The following is a 20,509-nucleotide window of genomic DNA, read 5'->3' on the forward strand; positions in this document are numbered from 1 at the left end:
CATAATCTCAAAATCGGTATTGAAAAATACCTCCATTCTCTTTTTCCACCAAGAGAAGTCGCCTTCGAATTTGGGTGGATGAATGTTTAAGCCGGCCATTTGATGATGTTGTTCTTCTTGGCAATTAGTCCGTTGAAGAGCAACCTGGCTCTGATACCAATTGTTGGAAGATCGGTGGTCGGCTTGAAGGGGGGTTGGATAGCTAGGCCACCCCCAAATCGATTTCTTCTCTACAAAAGGTTAGTGCGTAGCGGAAATACAAAAACTAAAGCAATTAGAAACAAATAAGAATACAAACGCTAACACACTCGATGTAACGTGGTTCGGAGATGATGCTCCTACTCCACGACGTGTTCTTGAGGTGGACGAACCCTTGATCCTTCGGTGGATCAGTCCCCGGCAATCTCCGGCTAAAGCTTCTTCTTCTCGGTGGAGCAAACCTCTCAGAAAATGATCTCTTCCTCTTTAAAAGATGGAGTTTAGATTGGGAGGAAGAGAATTGAACTTGGAAGCTTTGGGCAAGACTAAGAAGGTTTTTACAATTTACAAAAGTCACCCCCTTCAGGCCCCAAAACATTCCTTAAATAAGAGGAGAGAGTTGATCACAAATCAACTCAAACCCCGACACCAGTCGACTGGTCCAAGCACCAATCGACTGGTGTGCCGTTGGACACAGCCAACGGCTCTTTGCAAAAAGTCAATTTCTGCTAACGGCCATATACCAGTCGACTGGTCTCAGGACCAGTCGACTGGTCCCCGAAGCCGACAAGAACAGAATGCTTCTGTACATTCTGTGAAGCTGGATCAGTCGACTGGTCCCATTACCAGTCGACTAGTCCCAGTACATTCACTCCTCTCATCCTTTCCGGAGTCGCCTTTGAAGTCCTCTTCCTCGGCCTTCGTCCCTTAGATGCACCCGAGCCCGTGGCTCCTCTCGTGCCATCCTTCACGCTGTTTTGAAGTCCACTTCCCTCGGCTCCACTCCATTGCTCCTCGTCCAGCGGTCCCTTGGATGTCTTACACACCATCCTTCACCGACTCAAGGATCCGAGCACTTGGATGAGTTTTCCACACTTGGCCGCACCAAGTTCTCATGTGTTCCACCAAGTCCTGCAAGACTCAAACACATATCAAATACATATGAAAGCCTAACTTAAACTCTTTGACACACACATCAAAACCTAGGTCGATTGCACTAACATGCAGGACCTAACTTAGCTTGTTTGATCACATCAAAACACCTTGGGGTTCCAACACATTCAACTTACACCCAATAAGCTCACGCAATGCTTCAAGGTTGAGCTCCACTATAGATTAAAATCAATAAGCCATTGTTCCTAAGTTAAAGGTCCTATGCAAGCCTAATACGTAGCCTCTACTTAGTTAACCCACATCATCCCCCAATAATATTTTTCAAAATAGTGAACCCAAATTTCAAATCACTCATAATCTTTCAAAACTCACTATCTTCTAAGTCTTCCTTTATCATGAATTACTTTTCCTAAGAATCCACCTCCCACGCTTTCGGCTTGTGTGCCTATATTTACCTCTCTCCATATTCGTAAGGTCGGCACTAGAAGGGTTATTAAGATAACGGATCTATATTTTTTTAATACTTTAGATGTACTCTCAAGGGGCAATGCAACCGATTTCCAGGAGACATAATTTCTTCCTTAGTACTTCAGATGTGTCATGCCTCCTAGGGATGCTTTATATGTCATATTTTACTAAGTCACTTATATAGTCAACCTCTTTGTCGGACTATCCAAGAGTTCACCTCACCATTGGGTGCTTAGTCTTTTGGATAGATTGGCAAAGCTCTATACTCATAAAGTACTCTATGCTCCTCATCATAGAATCCACTTTGCTAGGATTTTCTTGTCCCTCAAATGTTCCATATCATCTTTTGTTGTTTACCTCCAAGTCCACCTTATACTAGACCTTTGAGCCATCGAGACAACCCAAACCATCATGTTAAGTCATCCATTGCAACGCAACCTCAATTGTCACAATTCCATGAACAATCTTTTAAAGTCCTTACAAACTTAATGTACACAAGTCAATATCATAAACAAGTCTAATTTAATCCTTTTATCCAACACATAAAAATATATTAATTGAAAAAAAAAATCACTCGGGGCACAAATACAAGCCTCATTTCTCCAACAAAAATACACTAAAAGGAGATGATAGGGTTCCTTATTGTCTTTAAACATAGTGTCATTATCTATTGGATTTAAGTTTGTGGTTATAACTCACAATATTGCAACTAGTTTTTTTTTCTGACATAGAACAACTCTAGAGTAGTAGCATGACTTTAGTTTTGAATTTTACTTTGCCATGGAGTACAGGCCAAGCAAGGGGCACCCTGCGGCTGACACCCTAAGCCAAAAGTCCATACTACCCACCATTAGTCAACCAACAAATAACATGAGAGAAAAAGAAAATTCAAAGAATTGATTGTTGCGTGACTCATTGGCCTCAACACTCGTGGCAGAACCCAAGCAAGACTTGTCTTGATAAATTAATAGATAAATTTTTTTAATAAATGATTAACTTAAGAATATTATTTTTTTAATAAATGATTAACTTAAGAATATTAGCCTGATAAGTCATTTGCTATGAGTACTTTTTAATTTATCTTCATAATTGATAAAAAAAATTTCATGACCAGATCAATGATTCTCAAAATTAATCAACGTAAACTGAATATTTAGTATCTAGCTTAAAAAAGAGAAAAAAAAAGATAACTTTAAAAAAATTGATTAGAGATGGTCTATTGTACACTACACTAAACTCTACTAAACTTTATAAGGCATCTCGGAACTAGTCGCATATTGACAGGGATAAAAGAGTGATGTTGTTTGAGGATGATGTGCACTCATATATCTCTAATCTTGTCTAGTGTCTCACTCCATATGTTTCTATGGATTTGTTGTGAGACTTCCCAAATCTTACAATTTTAGTATTATTATTGTGTGTCGAATGAGTTTTCAAATATGCAATCTTCATTCATGCATCAAAAGGCATCCAACTAAAAATGGAACCTACCACTTCATTAAAAACATGTGAGATATGGTGGGTTTCAAAGATTCACAATTCACTAAAGGACTTTGGAGTGAGTTCTAAGTTACTCTGCACGCATCTAAATATGATTACTGTTATACACCCGCAAACAGATAGACAAACTAATAATTGACACTATGCATGTGCTAAATCAAAAGATCGGACCAAGCTATTAGTGTTACCTAATTTCCCTTCAACTTACATTAGAGTGAACTAAAAGGGAAGGAGTCATTCGAAGATTGATTTGGCGCACCAACCACTTACTCCAAGCACCTTGGGTACTGCCTATTAAGGATCAAGTCTAGAGTGTTGCAAGAACAACCTTAATTAGCAAGTTTTACTTCCACAAGGCTGCAAAAAGAAATTGAATAAATGACCATATGAAAGAGAACCCCATTGGAATTCTAGGTAGGAGACATGGTACTCATGAAGTATTATCAAGAACAAAAGTTCAATGACATTTCCAAGATTTTAATAAGAAAATATAAATGGTAGTTCAAGATCATCAAAAGGTGTGAAAAAGTTGCCAACAAGCTTTAACCTCCTTCCAACATGCTTTAACTCCCAACATCTATGCTCAACTTATTTTCCATGCAAGTATTCTCAAATCTTTTCAAGAAGATAATGAAGACCCCACTAGAGAGAAATCTAATCATGCTCCAACTAAAATGTGCACTTAATATGGCAAAGAAGTAAGAAATATCCTTGATGATCAAACTGTTTAAGCTTCCAAGATCAATACACGAATACTTGCTTCATTGAAAGGGATAACCCCAAGAGGAAGTGAGTTAGAGAAATTCACCAAACAAATAAACAAACAAACAAACAAATCTCTACTCGCAAGATGCAATGGGAATAAAACTAAAATTGTTGGTAAAGAATGTCACGCCATATCAACAACATACTGCCATGCAGACTCTTTAGGGAACCTTACACTATATAAGCCAGCTAAAATAGTCAAACTTAACCATGACGCATAATTTTAAAGAATTATGTACAATTTCATAGGTCATGCAAACATTTAAAGACGCTTGGAACATTCTCTAAGGTTCCTTCAATCTCACCGTCAACATGCAAGGCTTATAACCAATCAAATAGCATCCAAATGTCCCCAAAACTTGCTCCTTTCACAAAGTGATTCTATTAAAAGGGCAAATCGAGCTCCGGAGTCCCAAAGTGACTACTATTATTATATTTTCTCGAGTCATTGGCACTCATAGCCATTAGTTATATTTTAAAATATGTGAAGGTATTACTCAAAACAACCCCCCTCTTCAGCTGAGAGTGCTTGTTGGTTACAATGTTAATGATTGTGCTAGAGTTGCTCTCTCTCTAATATGTTGCACATGTTGTAACTAGAATCCATCCAATCATAATGATAATCCTTTCCATAAATTCAGACATTATTTATGGATTCAATGTGATAATTATTATGGATCACATTATAAATAATTTTTTAATGAAAAAATGTATATTTGTGAATTTTGTTGATATCATTTAAAAATAAGTAGTTCAGATAAAATTTAAGTTCAATTGATCCCGAAACTTAAGATCCCATGGATGAAGATATGATATCTATAGACCCATTGAATTTGATTCACCCCTTGAATTTGATACCTTTGATCAACCTTTTGAAGGACAGGATGAAGTGGGATACTGTCAAAAAATCAGGTGAAGTCTAATTTTGTCCAAGGCAACAAAAAAGTTAACAAACTCCAATGGCAGATCTAACAAAAATACTTGTAGAGAAACAACAAAGGAAACAACATTGCAAACAATTAGAAAAGTGTGGCTTATATGCCTCCAAATCAACACTATCTGCACATATCTTGCATACCAAGATCATCCACAACATCTTATTTTCTCCACAAGTCTACAGCAAGTGCTCAGGCCATTCATTGACAAGTAAATGTGTCATCAATTTTACAGCCACTTATTCAAATTGAATTTCTCATTGCACAAGTTAACAAACCTCTCGAACTAGTAGGTTTTGTGAATAGTAAAGAAAAGAAGTGATTCACAAATGTATACTGGGAATATAATCAAAGTGTTCAAAACCACACACAGGTAGGGGAACATGGATGGATGACCCATCGGCAGCTGCAATACGGCCCAACACCAAATTTAACAAAAGGTGATCAAGCAGCAACTTGGCCAAAAAGATGTTTTCGGATCTGCAAAAGACAACAAGAACAAAATTTCAGGGTGACCCAAAGCCATGAGTGGAGATTAGATTTCAGTGATGCAAGGACAATTGAGTAGACGATAGGGGAAAGAATCAATCAATCAGAAGGAACAGAATTAGGTAGAGAAATGTTAGTGAAATATACGACAGAGAAACAGTAGGCATGGGTATAAAGAAAAAAAAAATATGACACAAGATCTGCATGATCGCAGCACAAGCAGCAAGAAAAAGTTAAGGCATGGACACCTAAATGGTGATGGAGAATATGATTTTGAGTACATGATACTTAAATGTTCTCATCTACTAGTCTCGTAGACAAGTATCAGTACTTTGTAAGGAAGGGATTACAAACCGATCCAATGGATTGTATATTGGGACGAAGAGTGATTTATGGTGATATTGAACTAGGTAAAATCATTAACCAAAAACAAAATAGATAGGAAGTTGGGATGAGATAAAGTTATGAACAATGTTTATGCAACTTGCTATGAGAGAAAAATGATTTTTTACCATCTAAAACTTCAAAAAATAAAGGTAATAAATTGAAATGATAAAAGAACAAACCTCTGGGAGTTTCTTCCGAAAGACAACGTCAAGCCTTGCATCAAGTGTGTTCTCAAAGACAATTTTCCCATCTATTGAAGCCAAGACTACACCACCAGAGCTGGATCATCAAAATGAATTAATCGGTCGAACAAAAAATAAATTTCACTTTTTTTCTTGCCCCAAAACTAGATTAAATATATAAATAATGAGAAAGGAGGAACTCAAAAATTCCTTTTTCATATTTGTTACATATTGTTTTGTCAGAACAAACCAATATCAGATTATAAAATTAAGGAAACATATAGAATTTTTTTTTTTACTTGAAATGTACTTTTTATCAGCAGAAAGAAAAGATATATCAGTACAAGATTCCAAAACAGTCTCAAATCAAAATGTGAATTACTAGAAAAGAATGTAGAGATGGAATCAAATTTAGGTTATATAAGACTTTCAGCAAAGGGAACACCTTCAGATACACACAGCTTCAATGCAGAAATTGCAAAGCATAGTTTGTTTGTTTTTTAAAAAAAGGACAAACATTGAAAGATTATGAAACAAGCTGGATAAAAATTTATGCATTAGACAAGAGACTTAAATAATGTCTTTATTCATCGTGGACTTGATGCATGATTGCCACCTTATAGCAATTGTATGGATCCAAATACAAGTCTATGTTAGGGAGAACATTTCGTACAGATAGCTCTTCAGTTTTGGAAGGACTCTCCCACACATATCTAATGCATCCTGGGAGATCTAGAATGAACAGAAAAAAAAAACAGTAGCCACTGTGGCTTTTCATTTTCAGCTGGCATGCGACCCATCATGGCCTTCACATTTTATCACATGGATGTCAAAAAAAGTAGTCCAATATTTGCATTTGGTGTTTATGCAATTAGTCTCTAAGAATACAACATCCTTTATATTGGTTTTCCCTCTAAATTAACTAATCATAATACTATACATATGTCAGTATGACAAAGAAAAACATAAAATAATAATATAATAAAAAACCATTTGGGAAATTCATTTTTCAGTTTGTTCAAGATAATTCCAACTATGTTTCAGAAGAATGAAAAGATACTGAACAAATTTTCAAATTAATATGTAGCACTTGTACAATAAAAGGCCGCCGCAGCAACAGATCTTTCAGGATATTCCATGTACACTGCCACACTGGCCTTGTCAGGAGTTTGATGAGCTAGCACCAATATTTAGGGTCTGATTACTTGGATGGAAATGGAATACATGAGGATAAGGAGGGAAAGGATTTCAAAATTACATAGGGAGCTCCATATACATTTCAGTGATCCTTTCCCTCCTTTCCTCACGTATCCCATCCAAGTAATATAATCCTAAGGCTAGGTTTGGGAGTGCCATCCTTAAGTGCGGTTGAGGGAAAAGCACTCTGTGAGTTAATTAAAGTGTTAAATAAACTTATGTTCAAAGGACTTTTTCAACAGGTGCAAGACTGCATTGCTTTCCGAAAGCAGCTTTTAGATACTTCAAAAAACTAATATAAAAATTAACAAATTAATATTAAATACAATAAATATTAACATTGCACATTAACGTAGTGATATACTATAACCAAATATTTAATGCTTAACAATTTAATATTAAATAATATTTTGTTAACAGAAAATGAAACAAATTTGAACTATTATTTAAAAGTCAATGATATTTGAAAAATTAAGAAAAAAACATTTGGAATATTATTTATAGATAAATATATCTGTTAGTTAATTTTATAGACAAATTTCTTTCTTTATTAATCAATTAGCATCACTATGATCAATTTGATGATTAAAATAATAAGGCAACCTGAATATATTAGTCATATCCAATTTGTGATAAAAAATTCTGAAAATGAAACTAACAAAAAGAGAATGAATTGTTGGCCGTTAATGGGAACTTGAAGCAGGAGCAGTTCCTAGTTTGTAGTCCTTGTTTGTAGGGTTTCTGGAACAAATTTTAAAAATAAGAAACATTTCCCTTGTTGAAGTAACTACCTGAGTCGGCTAAAAGGAATCCTTCACGTCTGATGTTAAAGGGGAACTCCAACCGTACAGGAACCTACTCAAATTTTCTTTTGCTTAGGTCCATGGCTAAAAAGCCTACTTTCTTACAATAACAAGATTTATTTGTATATGAATTCCAATCCCAGAAATACAGCATACCACTTTTTTACCATCCAATTCTAAGGCATTTTGAAATCTAGAAATTTTTATATGAGCAAGTGCTACCAGAAACAATTAGCAGATTCAGATTTGCAAGTTATTATAGGTAATTCATTGGTAGAATGGAAGGTGAAATGAATAAGAAGATAGAAAAATCATAATAAAAAGAATGTTTTGGTTAGACACATGAAGCTAAACATTTAATAAACACTTTTATATTTATGTTATTATTAAAAATAAAATACAAATAATTAATTGAATCATAAAGAGCAATTATGAGTTTTAGATTATCAAATATTAACTACTTTCATACAGTGCACTTTAGCACAGGTTGTATTCTCTAAATGCATTTTTAAAATGCAAGAGCAACAAAACTACTATGAGCATTAGATAGAAAACTACCAATAGGGGCCATGAGCATCATAATGGGTAGGGGCAGATGGTAAAAAGGTATTTCTGTCCACCACTATCTCCGGTGGATGAACACTTGCTTTTCCTGCATATTCTTCTATTGCTGAGCTGAGAATAGACTCCACAAGTTGAAGATCCTCTTCACGGCATCGCAACAACACAGCTGGTTCCTTCAACCTTAGCAAGCTCTGCAAGATAGAATCACATAGTTTGCCAAGAAATATGAGAGATAACAGAAGACTGAATGACCAATGAAATATTGCAGCATTGGCATAGCCCTGAAAATCAGGATAAAATGATGTGAATGAGCATTTCAAATATCAGTGAGCAAATATGCAAGTATATTAGAATATCACTGTTAAGTAATACATACATCAGACTATAACAGCAAAAAATGAAAACTATGTACCTGAGTTTGAGCATTCATAAAATCAGCAAGAAAATGTGCAGATATATCTGATGATGACGGTTGGATAGCATTTACTAATATCTATAAGTCATGAAGAGTTCGTTAATTATCTTAACCTGGACAATTAGGTCTTGCAGAAGCTTTTCGTACGAATCTTGTATCTTGTTAACAAGAAGAAGCTCTTTTGCAGCAGCCTCTTTCATGGAAATAACTAAATCATCCTGAGCTTGAAGAACTTTTAAACGAGAGGCATTCAGTTGCATAGAATACTCACTACAAAGAACATATTGCATTTGTCAAATCAATGATGTAAATCAAATCTGAAAATAAGTAACGAATGAAACAATTATCTCAAATATGTAACTGTGCTTTCAACAACAATTTATAACCATGTCAACAATCAGAGCATATATAAGCATATAGTCTTTCTTTAAGCATTCTTGAGCAATTAACATAGGATTTTAGAAAGAACACATGGAATAATCTATACAAAAGACTAGTTTATTAAGTAATAATATCATCTTGAGATTTATTCATGTAGCTATGCTAGCTAATGGATCTTCAAAGACATATCCTATTCTCAAGCTTTTCCTGTAGTACTAATATGAGGGTCCTGATGGGTAAAATACGTATTACTCCTGTTGCTTTGTTTTAATCTTCTAGATCCACCAATTGATGCAGCCAAGCCTGTGTATTTTGTTGAAGAGTCAAGGAAAGATGGATAAGTAAAAAAAATCACTCCACAATATAATAACGTACATCTTATCTTATTGAATCAGTTAATATGACCAGAAAGGCACAGAAAATGGCCATCCCTTGTTCTGCTCAATGCAGTTATTGTACCGGAAGCATGAGAGTTTTTACTGCATACTGTGCAGAGCGAAACTTATTGCCAATGGAAAAGCACATAAAAATTGGGAAACAAGGTACGTGCTAGTTATGTCTAAAACATAGATTTAATGATAAAACATACAACAGCATTTTGATAATGATAAAATATGGATTTAATGTTTAAATAAATTCATGTCCTTTAATTATTGAAGTCAGATTTGCACTGAAAGGCATAAACAGCAAGATCACATGCCATATCAACTTTGGACCTTATGCATATCAAGATCAGACTTCATGCATAGGTAAGCTTGACAACTATGGATGAGGTCATCGGACTAACAACAAGCTCACACATTCTAAAGGCCATCAATTATTGGTATATGTAGTTTGGACGAACGACTATAAATCCTCTATTTATACAATAATTCCATGTCAGATGACATTCTACTTGCATATTGTAAATCCTTTTTGATGGCTTTTAGCATACAAACCTTTCAATAAGCTTCAAAATCAGCCAAAACCAGAACCTAAGAACTCATTCAAAGTTGCATATCACTTTCAGCCTCAACATCAGCCAACCTTAGCCAATCAAGCAACAGACCATCCAAAATTCTATCTAATTGAAGGCAAAGGATTCTAATACTTCTAGGAAAAAAATTCCTTTCAGATGTAATTTTGATATTTTGTCCATTAGCCTTATCCTAAAACTTCATAAGGAAAACGTTTAAATTCCTTGGTACTTAAGCAATGCTTGGAGACAAAAAAGACAGAAAATCTATCATTTTGTAAAGCTTTCATTAGCATTTTAGTTCTTTAAATAGCTTGAAACTCTCAACTTTTGCAAGGGAGAAATCATATGTGAAGGCATCCAAGCAAGGTAGCCAGGATCAAGATACTACTTAGGAAAGAGGTCCATGGTTCAAATCAAAGAATCAAAGCGTAGAATCATAAGATCCGACAATTTAATTAACGTATTTTAGAACTACATTCGACATTTATAAACTACCACATGTATTAACTATTGATATTACACGGTTACATTTTTAACATTGTCGTTCCAAAATGATGAAGTATAGTTCCATCTTTACATAGAAAATGAAAGCTTCTATAGGATGAATGGATCATAAGTATGTCGTGAAAGATAATGGTAATAATTAAAAAGGATTCTTCTAATAAGGAGTTAAAAGGAATCCATATTGTATTTAGTCAACATTGTCAGGATAGAGTTTCTATATAGGAATGGTAAGCAAGAATAATATTATAGTGTAGGTTCACAAGATCTTAATAGAACGCAAATCCTACTTGAGATCTGGATCATTTATATCAGGTTGAATCCCACAATTGTAAGACCCGGATTGCAATCTTGACTATCATGCATCAAAACACTCAGGCAGGAACAATCATGTGGAGATCTGCCTTTGTACAAGCATCTCCCTTCCTTTTCCTTCATGATTTGAAATTGTTTCCTTGTTTTATTCTCTCTACTTCTTGCTAGCTCAAGTGCTCTTAGGTAAGACTTACTGTTTTTCTAGATTCATTCGTGAGGAAAGTTGGGCTCTGATCCTCTTTGAGGAAGAGCAAGAATCAGTGAATCTCAATTTGAGTGGCAGATGGAAAGTAAAATAATGGATGCAGACCAATGGGTACATTTTTTTCATTTCAAGCAAATAAGGAAACCAAAAAATTGAGAATGTCCATTTGATTGAGTTTGTTTCATAATATTTGGTTTGGAATGATTTGTAGAATGTTAAGCAATTTCCATTTAATTAGGCTTTCTTACTTGCTAAACCAACAAAAAAAGGCTGAATTTTCCTTATGGTTTATGTTCTTTCAATGGACCACTATTGATTAGTTGAAAGAGCCATAATTTTCACTTGTTCCCATCCAAAGAAGCAAAAAAGAAAAGAAAAAAAAAGAGTAAATATTCAACTATAGCTTCTCTTTGTTTGCAATGCTACAATCTCTTGCAAGACAGGCTACATTTATTTCTCATTGTTTTCTCCTTTTCATCTACTTCCATATTATACTGTGATAATTATTGACACAGTTAATCAACACCACATTCCTTGAGGTGATAGTTAATATGAAAGATCATCCATATTCTGTGAATTAATTTATAGTTATAAATGAAATTAGCAAATTTGGATCACTAACAAAATTGAGAAGCATAAATCCTTAATTGAGCGCTTCCCGATTTACCCTGGCAACCGGTTGAAAACTTCTATAGGTCGGGTGGTCGCCCCAGGTACAGTGTTACCTCGTCTGTAGCATGGACACTCAAAAAAAAAATTTAAGTGTCAGACATGACATGACATGACATGACATGACACAGACATGCAAATACGTTTGTCAAATACGACAAAAACTGTGTCATTGACTTTTTTAAAGTTTAACTAGTCGAATGCAGCTAGGATATGGCTAGGAAACGACTAGGACACAAGTGGGACACATTTCCGAATACGGTTTGGGCTCAATTATAACAAATTTAAAATTACAAGGGTTAAATTAAAAAATAATAAATTTTTTAGGACTAATTAATAAATAAATTAAAATGAATTGGGCTAAAAACCCTAAATTAGTCCTTTCTTTGATTTTTTTTTTACTTGTTTAAGATGGATTTGGTGTTTTATATTTTGTAATGTTTACTTTTATTTGTAATGGATATTATGATTGGTGTAATATGTTTTCTATTCTAGGATTTTTAATACTATATATATATATATATATATATATATATATATATACACAACAACAATTAAGTATTATCCCACTAGGTGGAGTCGGCTATAGGGATCCTTTTACGCAATTAAGTTATATCTCCTTATATAACATCATCTTTTATTATTGCTAACCAAGTCTTTTATTAGTCTTCCTCTTCCTCATTTGATATGTGTGTTTGTTATAGTTTCGCATTGCCTAATTGGAGCATTTATTGGTCGGCTAAGTACATGCCTGTACCATTTTAAACGTGTCTATTGGAGTTTACCCTCAATAAATGCAACTCTGATTTTCTCTCTAATGCTTTCAATTTTTATTCTATTCATCCTCATATGTCCATACATCCACCTTAATATCCTCATATCTGCGACTCTTATTTTCTGCTTATGCGCTTGAGTCATAGCCCAACATTCAGCTCCATATAACATAGCAGGTCTAATTGTGATTTTACAGAACTTTCCTTTAAATTTTAGAGGTATTTTACGATCACATAAGACATCCAATGCTCTCCTCCATTTCAACCATCTTACTTATATTCTATGCAAGACATCTCTCTCAATCCCTCCATCATTGTACAAAAATGATCCTAAATATTTAAAGCTCTCGATTTCGGACAACTCATCATCTCCTATCTTAATAATTGTCTCATTACATCTAATATTGCTAAACTTAAATTCTATATATTATGTCTTTATTCTACTAAACCTAAAACATTTTTCTTCTAGTGTTTCCAGCCAAGATTCTAGTTTAGCATTTACTTTTTCATGTGTTTCATCTACCAAAACAATATTATCTACAAACAACATGCACCACGGTACTGTGTCTTAAATGTGTGTAGTGAGTTCATCCATAATTAGTATAAAAAGATAGGAACTTAAAAATAATTCTTGATAAAATACTATCTTTATTAGAAATGCTTCAGTTACTCCATAATTATGTCTTGAATGCACCACAATACCAAAAGTCTTTAGTCTAGTCGTTACATCTTCATACATATCATCAATTAATTCAATATATATTATGCTAACATCTCTCTTTTCTAGGATTCTCCATATAATTTCTTGAATTCTATTATAAGTTTTTTTTCTAAATCAATGAATATCATGTGTAGATCTTATTTTTGCTCCCGATATTTTTTAATTAGTTGTCTAAGATGTATAACTTCTATTATAGACCTTTCAGGCATAAACCCAAATTGATTTTCGATCACCGTGGTCTCCTTTCTTAATCTTTTTTCTATTATTTTTTCCCAAAGTTTCATGATATGACTCATTAGTTTAATACTCCTATAGTTTACACAATTTTATACGTCTCCCTTATTCTTATATAAAGGAACTAAAATACTTACCCTTCATTGATCGGGCATTTTTTTCATTTTGAATATCATGTTAAATAATTTTTGTAAGTCGTTAAATAACTTATTTCCCTATATACTTTCATACCTGTATCAGAATATCATCTAATTCAACGGTTTTTCCATTGTGCATCACATTTAAAGTTTGTTTAACTTCGAAAGTTTGAATTCTATGATAAAAAATTTAAATTTAAATTTATATACTCATTTGACCTACTTAAATTATTTAAGTTAAGTTGGTCACCTAAACTTTCATTAAAAAGTTGATAAAAATACATCTTCCACCATCCTTTTATTTCTCCATCATTTACTAGTACCCTATTACATTCATCTTTAATACATTTTATTTGGATAAGATCTCTTGTTTTCCTTTCTCTCACTTTAGTTATTCTATAAATGTCTCTTTCTACTTCTTTTGTATTCAATTTTTGATATAATCGTTCAAAAATTTCATTGTTTGCTTCATCATCACTACTTTCTTAGCCTTTTTTTTTGCTATTGTATTTTAAAAAAAAAAATTCTCGTTCTTATAAATATATAATTCCGTATATGCGATTCGCTTTTCCTTCATTTTCTCTTGTACTTTCTCATTCCACCACCAAGATTCCTTATTTAGTAGTGAATGTCCCTTTGACTCACCGAGTACACTCTTATCTACTATTTTTAACTTTGATATTATCTTATCCCATATTGTATTAGAGTTACCATATATTCCACCTTATACTTGTGCTCCTACCTTCTCCTTAAATATATTTTGTTTCCCATCCTTTAACTTCCACCACTTAATTCCAGGAGTCCTATATATTTTCTTTGTATTAATATTATGCTTGAGGTGTATATCCAACACTACTAACCTATGTTGGATAGTTAAGCTTTCTCTAGGGATGACTTTGCTATCTTTATAAATCTTTCTATCCTTCTTCCTAACCATAAGAAAGTCAATTTGCGATTTATTATTCCCACTTTTGAATGTGACTAAGTGCTCTTCTCTTTTATTAAAAAATGTATTAGCTAATATAAGGTCATATGTTATCACAAAATCTAATATAGTTTTCCCTTCTTCATTTCTCATTTCAAACTCATAACCCTCATTTACCCTCTCAGATTCCTCATTTACCCTCTCATATTCCTCATTTTTCACTCCGACATGCCCATTTAGATTATCTCCTATTAAAATCATTTCATTTGACAGAATGTTTTGTAATATTTTATCTAAGTCGTCCCAAAACCTTGATTTTGTAGCTTTCATCTAATTCTACTTGCAGTGCATATACGCTAATTATGTTCATGATTTCTTTTGCCACTAATATCTTAAGGGTTATAATTCGATCCCTTTTTCTAACTACTCTTACAACTTCATCCTTTAACGAACTATCTACAACAATACTCACTTCATTTCTTCTTTACTCTTTCTTGTATACCATAATTTAAAACCCGAGTTTTCTATCTTTTTTGCCTTCTCGTCTACCTATTTTGTCTCTTGTATACATAAAATATTAATTCTTTTCTTAATCATCATATTTACTACCTTCATTGATTTACCAGTGAGAGTTCTTATATTCCATGTTCCAAATCTTAAACTATTAATTTTCCTATCATATTTGTTCTTATCCAACCTATGGTATGAGAACTCTTGCCTATTTAACACTATACCCAAGTTCTCATAGAGATGTAGCGGTCCTTCCTAATATGTTGTAATCAGACCATGCAATGTGAACTCTTGCATATTTAGCACTAGACCCGAGTTCTGGATATGTAGCAATCCTTGCCGAGATGTTACAGCGAACCCTGCAACGCGTTCCCTTCGGAGAACAACATAGCATTAGCACAATAATTTAATTAATACATTCATTCAACATTTGTCATAGCTTTAACGTCGACTGACAACCTAACGCAAGTCTCCTCCTTTATCCAAGCTTGGAACCAGCCATGACTGGTTCGCCAAGGCAGAGTTATATATATATATTTGTCGTACCGTGTCTTATATTTTTAAACTTTTCCATATCATCATTCCTGTGTTGTGTCTGGTACGATACCCTGAATCCATATAGTACCTGGATCATCATTTTTTTATTTTTTTTTCTCTCTCTCTCAGTCACACAACTATTCAATCATCCTAGTCTTGAGTTACTAAAAACAAAGGAAAGTGTGATACTGGATACATACATTTTCTTTCTAATCTCTACTTGCTTCTCTTTTCTCTCATATTCTTGCCTAATCTTCTTCTTTTCAGCCTCAACAAGTTGTAACTTTTCAATGTTGAATTCCTGAAAAAAAAAGTGAACAGTCTAAAATATAGAGAAAATTTTTCCTGCTAAAATATCCACATGGATAACACAATAGCGAGAAATTAAAGCAGATAGAAAAACCTGTGTTGTGCTAGATTCATAAACCGGAAGCCTTTAGAATATCTCCTCAAAAATCAAACAACATAAAAGTGCAACAATCATGACAAGAAAGGATAAAGTTGAGGGTAGTCATCCAATGGTGCAAGATTTCACATAATGGATGGAGAAAATGACTACCTAAAACTGCTGTAACATTGAAACTCGATGCCAGAAAGTTTGAAAGATTGCTTTGTTCAAACATTTTTTAGACAACTAAATTAGATGTAAAATTTATCGTACCACACAGAAAGAAATCCAGTAGCAAACCAAAGATCTTTTCTTTTTTTAATTCGTCGATGGAATAAGTACTGGGAGTCCCCAACAACAAATGTTCCTCTCGGTCAATATACGAGTTGAGAGACATCAGTGAATCAAGACGAGAAGTACGACTACAGGAGAACCCCTTGATTATTGCCCCTTGACGATACAAAACCAGCATGAAACATAACAGGAAAAAAAAAGCAAAACAAACTCGAGGAAATCCAAGGATTCGAAAACAACCCTACACTAGAAACAAGAGCAAGATGTCCAAGCGAAGAGTAAAAAATAAAATAAAATAAAATAAACGAGAATCAAAATAAAGGAATAATCATGAGGTCGATCTGATAGGTTGGGAGTCACAAAAGGGAATCGTAGTAGGCACCTCCTCGGCGGCGACGGAGATCTCATTGGCCTTCTCCTCGGCCTCCTGTCGAATGAACCGCACCATCTGCTGGATCTGCTTTGAGACATCGGCGTCGTTCATCTTTGCTTGGATCTCACAATTCCTTCTTCAGTAGATCGTGAAAAGAAGGAAGAAGAAATTCGTTAGAGAAGAAGAGGAATGGGAAGACGTGGATTGTGGTGGAGCACCAAAGCGATATGGCGTTGGATAAAGACGAGACTACTTCTCAAGGCCCATTGAAATCTACGAAGTCAAAACGAGGCCGGTAACCCTAGGCATTCTGCACCATCGGTGCTATTTATAGAGTAACGTGACCCACCGACACTTACTAAATTTATATGATGAACCGATTAAAGAATCGACGGTAATTTATGAAAGGCTATACTAGCTTCTGTTTTTTAAATTTATTTATTTATTTATAAAAGACATATTATACTTTATTAATTATCAAAAGATACACTAATTTATTTAATTTTTCTATTCTATTATTTCTATAAACTACATGTAACCTCAATCAGTCTTAGAACTATAAATAAATCGAGTCGAACTGAGCTTTAGAGTATTTAAACTTATTTGATAAGATAACAAAATTAAATCGAGTCAAGTTTAAAATGAACCAAGTTTTTAAATTGATTATTCAAGTTTGACTTGATTTATTTTTTATGCGCTTGAGCTTGTTTGAATCTTGGCTTGAGTTTAATTCGTTTAAATGTTATCGAGCTCTCAATTCAAGCATAGTTTGAGCTTGGTTTGAGCTTGATTCATTTAGATGTTATCGAACTCTCAATTCAAGCTTGTTTGATTATTTAAAACTTTTAGTTATTTGATTAGTTATTGAGTTTAATAATTCAAACTTATTTATTTATTTTATTATTTATTTAGCATATTGAAAAGAGTTTTATTAATGAATATAGTTCGTAATTATTGTTTACGAATGGTATTTGATCCTGTCCGAATCGTTGAATCAACGGACGCTGGGCACGTGGCGTTCTCCGATTTGCTGACGTAGATCTCCGGCCGGTCGTATGGAGCTCCGGCGAACCTGTAAAGGAGTCGGGCCGGGAAGGGGTTCCCGGCGACGACCCTCCGACGCTCAAGTCAGGCAAGACAACAAAGCAGTGGCTTAGAATATGAAAGAATGCGTACCTCCTGTGAAGTGCGAGACTCCTTATATAGAGCTGGGAAGGAGCTCATGCACACATACCGAGGCGAATACGTGTCCCCAGCTCATACCTCAGTAAGGGCTTGTCAGAAAGCTTACCTGACACCATACTGCTACAGTCCAAGCACGTCTTCGATGGGACAGCGGAACACTTTGTCGTAAGGTTTGGAGTATGGCCTGGCCATAGAGCATGCACGCTGTCAGAAGATGTTCCTTGTCCTTTTCTCCTTACTCCATGACGGGTGTCCGGCCGGTCGGCACTCCACTCACGTCCGGCCGGTCATGTGTACTGGTCCACTTAGGAGATTCTCGGTAATGTGCTCTGTGGAGACTTTGCAGTATGCTACTCTGCGCCTTTGGCCGAACGGGCTATCCGCTCAACCATATGCCTCTCTTCAACCCGAGCGTCGAAACCCTGACTCTTCGCCGGGTGCCTTTGACTCTGATGAGAGCCCGTTCGGCCGACCGGGCTCCCCCTTCTCCGGTCGGCTGTTCGGCCCTTTGACTCCACGTGGCGTTGACTTCCCTCAGAGGGGGTCCATGTTCTTACCGCCGGATCACTTGCCTCCCCTTCAAGTCTAGTCGAAGGAGGTGGTTAGTCCGACTGACTGGACCATCAGTTGGGCCGAGCGGCGTGCTGCAACTACCATCCGCTCGGAAACCAGGGGCAGCCAAAACGCCAGTCAACGCCACCGTTACTCAGCATCTATTCGAATTTTCCGCCAATCTCCATCATTAAGGTCTAGCACGCGCTCATTAAATGCGTTCCAGTGGTTGAATGTCACGTGGCGATGCTGCCATCATCGTACGGCGGCGGCGTGGTGTTCTGATGGGATTGAGGGCGTTCGAAATGAACGGCGCGATGAGTGCTCCGATTCTCGCGACCTAGATCCAACGGTGGAGACCGCTCGGGCTCCGCCCTATAAAATCTTCGCCTTCTCCACTTCACCGCATTTGCGTCTGCGCGAGTTCACCGCTTCCCCTTGAGTTCCAGACTCTCGGCGATCTCACGCTTCTGTTTCTGGCGATCTCCGGTGCTCTTCCCTCGATCTTCTTCTTCGTTGTAAGGTTCTTCTCCTTTCTCTTTGGTTCTAGCATTTTCTTTGCACCTCTTTCCCAAGTTTTCATCCTCGGGTACCGTTCCGTTGCCATCTTCTTGCTTTTATCTTCTGCCTTCGTTTTTTGGTTTCGTCCGCTCGGACAATGGCCCAATCTTCTCAACCCGAAGACCAAACCCTCGGCCCATGGTACACTACCATGGAGTCGCGCTTCGATCAACGTGACGCCAACCTTCTAATTAATACTTTTGAGATCCCCTCCAACCTTGAAATCATCTTACCCACAAATTCCGCTCGGCTAAACAAACCGTCGCGCGGAGCGTTTTGTGTTTTCCGTGACCAGTTCACGGTCGGTCTGCGACTCCCCATTCATCCCTTCTTTGTAGAAGTTTACAACTTTTTAGCATTCCGCTCGGAAGCCTAGTCCCCAATACTTTCCGCCTCTTATGCGGTGTAGTCGTCCTCTTTAAAATCCATAACATTCCCCTCCGACCGGAGGTCTTCTACTACTTCTATTACCCAAAACAGTCCGAGCCGGGCACTTACATGTTCCAAGCTCGACCTGGCTTGGTTTTCTTCAATAAACTTCCTTCTTCCAATAAGCATTGGAAAGAATTTTACTTTTACATTCGCCTTCCCGAGCGGGCTCCCTTCCGAACCCAATGGCAGGTCGGGAATCCTCTTTCCCCAGAGCTCAAAAAATTCAAGACCCGGCCGGATTACCTTCACGCCGCCAACATGCTCGTCGGCCTGCGGTTCGACATCAACAAGTTCCTTCCAGAAGGGGTCATGTACATATTCGGCCTGAGTCCGATCAGAACTCCCCTCCCGAGCGGCTTCGGTAAGAATTTTACTTGGTCATTTGCCTTGCTTGCTAACTGATTTTTTCCTTTTTCCTTTGCAGCGAATATTGTTATGGAGTCGGTGATGGCTGGTATTCTGAAGAAGAAGGCGGCGACGCTCGAAGCCGCTACGGCCAAAGAAATGGAAATGCTCGGCATCCAGCCGGTCGGATCTAATGAGGGGGAGGGCGGGACCCATGCTGGGGAGTCGGTCGCTCAGGCTTCTCTTCCAGAGCAAGCGACTGACACGACTGCTAGTCGAGAGCCTTCCGCTCGGGAGGAAGGCTTGGCGCAAGAGGAAGAGCGCCTCCGATAAAAAAGACGCAGGGCGGAAACGCCACTCCGCTCGGCGACTTCTGCGATCCATCCATCCGAGCGGGTCACAGCCACTTCTCGAGGTAAAGCTCCAGAGATCGAGGCGATTTCGTCCGATCGGACTCCCTCGCAACTTGACGCGTCTGCGGACCCTCTCGAGGCAGTTCTAGTCAGCGTCCTTCCGCCCGCTCCCCGCCAGGTCCATCGTTCTACAATTTTGTCCCAGTTTTCTGCGCCGGCTTCCGCTCCTTCTCCGGCTTCTGCCCAGACGACACCCGGTCGGCGCCGCACTATCCGACTCTCACTTCACCTCCCTACCGAAGAATTGCTGCCCGATGCCGATCGACCCTCCGCGCCCGAGCACATGATCACAATGAAGGGGCC

At 36.7% G+C, this 20,509-nt stretch overlaps 1 protein-coding gene across 1 annotated transcript; it reads right to left on the reverse strand.

Annotated features, from left to right (window-relative positions):
- Positions 1-4,940: 4,940 nt before the first annotated feature.
- Positions 4,941-17,033, reverse strand: LOC121996344 (V-type proton ATPase subunit E-like). The gene is made up of 6 exons (XM_042550280.1): positions 16,728-17,033; positions 15,864-15,964; positions 8,911-9,067; positions 8,377-8,573; positions 5,816-5,915; positions 4,941-5,240 (listed from the first exon to the last, which is right to left on the reverse strand). The coding sequence occupies exons 1-6, from the start codon at positions 16,827-16,829 to the stop codon at positions 5,205-5,207; spliced, it is 693 nt and encodes a 230-aa protein (XP_042406214.1). The 5' UTR covers positions 16,830-17,033; the 3' UTR covers positions 4,941-5,204.
- Between the last annotated feature and the right edge of the window lie 3,476 nt (positions 17,034-20,509).

The sequence above is a fragment of the Zingiber officinale genome, chromosome 6A (assembly GCF_018446385.1).
Source record: "Zingiber officinale cultivar Zhangliang chromosome 6A, Zo_v1.1, whole genome shotgun sequence".
Taxonomy (NCBI): Eukaryota; Viridiplantae; Streptophyta; class Magnoliopsida; order Zingiberales; family Zingiberaceae; genus Zingiber; species Zingiber officinale.

Bases quoted from the DNA above. Each gene is read 5' to 3' on its own strand.
- LOC121996344 (XM_042550280.1), bottom strand. From the start codon at position 16,829: ATGAACGACGCCGATGTCTCAAAGCAGATCCAGCAGATGGTGCGGTTC. The intron at 9,068-15,863 runs GTATGTATCCAG...TGTTCTTTGTAG, and splicing joins GTAGAGATTAGAAAGAAAAT to TGAGTATTCTATGCAACTGA. The intron at 5,241-5,815 runs GTTTGTTCTTTT...TGTCTTTTGCAG, and splicing joins TTCGGAAGAAACTCCCAGAG to ATCCGAAAACATCTTTTTGG.